The 2,292-nt window shown below is 46.9% G+C and overlaps 1 protein-coding gene across 1 annotated transcript; it reads right to left on the reverse strand.

Annotated features, from left to right (window-relative positions):
• Positions 1-794: 794 nt before the first annotated feature.
• On the reverse strand, positions 795-2,006 carry LOC144164141 (transcription factor Adf-1-like). Its single transcript, XM_077694675.1, has 2 exons — positions 1,770-2,006; positions 795-1,175 (listed from the first exon to the last, which is right to left on the reverse strand). Exons 1-2 carry the CDS (start codon positions 1,912-1,914, stop codon positions 1,006-1,008), a joined length of 315 nt encoding a protein of 104 aa, XP_077550801.1. The 5' UTR covers positions 1,915-2,006; the 3' UTR covers positions 795-1,005.
• Between the last annotated feature and the right edge of the window lie 286 nt (positions 2,007-2,292).

A 2,292-nucleotide genomic window follows, 5' to 3' on the forward strand; every position in this document is an offset into this window, starting at 1 on the left:
TTCGTGTGTCTTTTTCAAACACCTTCACTGTCCTTTCCTGGCTCACACGTTGGGAAAGCAGCTTCCACTAACAACTTGTGAATTGTGATCTTTGTCATTTCTTTCTTGCGGTCTTCTAGCCTAGCTAGGAGCGGCTTCATGCTGAGCAAAAAAAGTTCATCTTGATCAGTGTTCGAATATTTTAGTTCATTCAGCCGCTTCCTATTTTCTGTTAGGGTAGCAACCACTAGCTCATCAATGTCGACTTGGTTTCTCTTCTTTGAGGAAGTTTTCCTGGTGCCTGTAGGTGGGGTGGGCCTTGCAGTGGCACACGCGCTTGAATCTGCCTCGCTTCCTGGAGGTCCTTGATGGTCGTCTTCAACAACGTCATTGTCAGACAGTGAGCTTGGCTCAGCTACTTGGTCGCCGACTTCTAAGACGTATGCAGCTTGGCCAAGTGGATTGTCGCGAGTTCGATCGGTATCTTCGCTGCTGTCCATATACATTGACTGAAGAAGTGCCTCTGCCGACGTGCTTGAGTTACTGCTTGGGGTAAACGTATTTGGAGGTCGTACTTCCGGTGGCAAATGACGGGGTCCTCCTTCCATACTGGACACAGTACTGCATCAAAAAAAAAAAGAGAACAACAAATGTGACCGCGCGTCAAGTATTCAATCAAAAGGGAAAAATACCATGCACTCTGTACTACTTTTTTGGATGCGAATGATTTGAAAATTATTCAAACGTAAACATTGGGTTCAATTAAAAATAATATTGAAATGCACGCAGTGACGTTTCGTATTTAAACTGCCGGTGTCGAACTGTATGTCAGGATGCTGAAAATATCTTTCTCACTTCATCGCGTACAACTAGTGCACAGGAATAGCATGAATTTAAATTGAAGACTATTCCAGAGAGAAGTGGTGAGAGGAAAAACGAGAGAGGAATCGGGGCAGGTATATCTACAGCCCTGCTTAGCGGGCGCTCAGCGCACCAACTGGCAATGAGCAACTCAAAACGCCAACGTCAGATAGCTTGCCTTCTGCTCTGGATGGCGTCGTTGAGGAACATAAGGTTGTCGAAGAGGGCCCATTTCTTCTTTACGGCGTCGGAGCCGCTTCCGGATTTCACGTACGCCTTCCGAAGCCGGAGAAACTTCTGTCGGAGGCTGTGCCATCGATGTTCAATATCAGGCACTGCACGAGTGAAAAGAGAAAAGAAATACACGGTACTCTGAAATAATTGCTATACATGGAACTCTGTAGCTATCAAACCTACAGGCGTGACGTAGAAAAACAATACAGATCGTTAGCTCGAATACATTTAACCACGAAAGCATGATTTAACCAACTGGTAAAATTTCAATCCACTATTTCTGTGACAACTTTGAAACTGATATCATGTTATTTACAGCTCATTACGCTCCTTAGCTAGCCCATCACTGTGTTTGGTGCAGTGTTCTGCTTTCACGGAATGCTCCAAATTCACATGCACCGATCAGACACCCACGTTGGTCATAAATACCCTTCCTAGCTATTTCACTTAGACAGTATCACAATGTTTACAAACCTTTGTATGGTGTAAAACTGGATATCATAAAAAAGCGCCTAGGAAGTGAGCACGCGAACGAGCGAACTGACGCACACGGCACGGAGATAGCCATAGACCGCGGCAGCACAGACACTGCCGAACGACGCTGTCACCGAGAAAAACTGCTCGTTTTGATATACTTCAACAGTACTGCTAACGCCACTGTCGAGCACACAAATGGTAAATTGATTCGCACTTACCGCTTTGTCCGAGTACTCTGGACACCTGCTCCCATGCATCTCGCTGAAGTTGTTTATCGCTGTACGTCTTCAAACGCTGGTCGTACAGCAACGGTCGCCGGCGCACTTCTTCTATTAATAAATCGTCGCTAGCAAGCGAATCCATTGCGCACACTTTTCACTTCCCAGAAATGTCCAACGACTAAACCACACCAAATGAAGACAGTACGGCAGGCAGCGCGGAACAACTTTTTACGCACGTTGCGAGCAAACAAAGCCAACCCAATCGTCACTTCCCGCGCCGGCAGCTCCCGCCATCGCCTCCGCGATGCTGCTGCAGCCGGGAGGACAGAAGTCCCGTCAGGTCTCGTGACCGGTTGTTGAAAACCGAAAGCTGATCGGTCATTGGCTGTGTCGTAACGGTCGTAGTATCGCAGTCGTAAAAGTTGCCTAGCCTTTAACACTCTCACCAACGATTTATGCGTTCGTTGCGAACGTTGGTACCTTTACGTTCACAGTCTGAACTAGACGCATACGCTTGTTG

The sequence above is a fragment of the Haemaphysalis longicornis genome, unplaced genomic scaffold (genome assembly GCF_048455015.1).
Source record: "Haemaphysalis longicornis isolate Haplotype H1 unplaced genomic scaffold, Haemaphysalis longicornis Haplotype H1 scaffold_13, whole genome shotgun sequence".
Lineage (NCBI taxonomy): Eukaryota > Metazoa > Arthropoda > Arachnida > Ixodida > Ixodidae > Haemaphysalis > Haemaphysalis longicornis.

Coding starts and splice junctions, on each gene's coding strand:
- LOC144164141 (XM_077694675.1), bottom strand. CDS start 1,914: ATGGATTCGCTTGCTAGCGACGATTTATTAATAGAAGAAGTGCGCCGG. Junction 1,176..1,769: donor CAGAGTACTCGGACAAAGCG/GTAAGTGCGAAT, acceptor TCACTCGTGCAG/TGCCTGATATTGAACATCGA.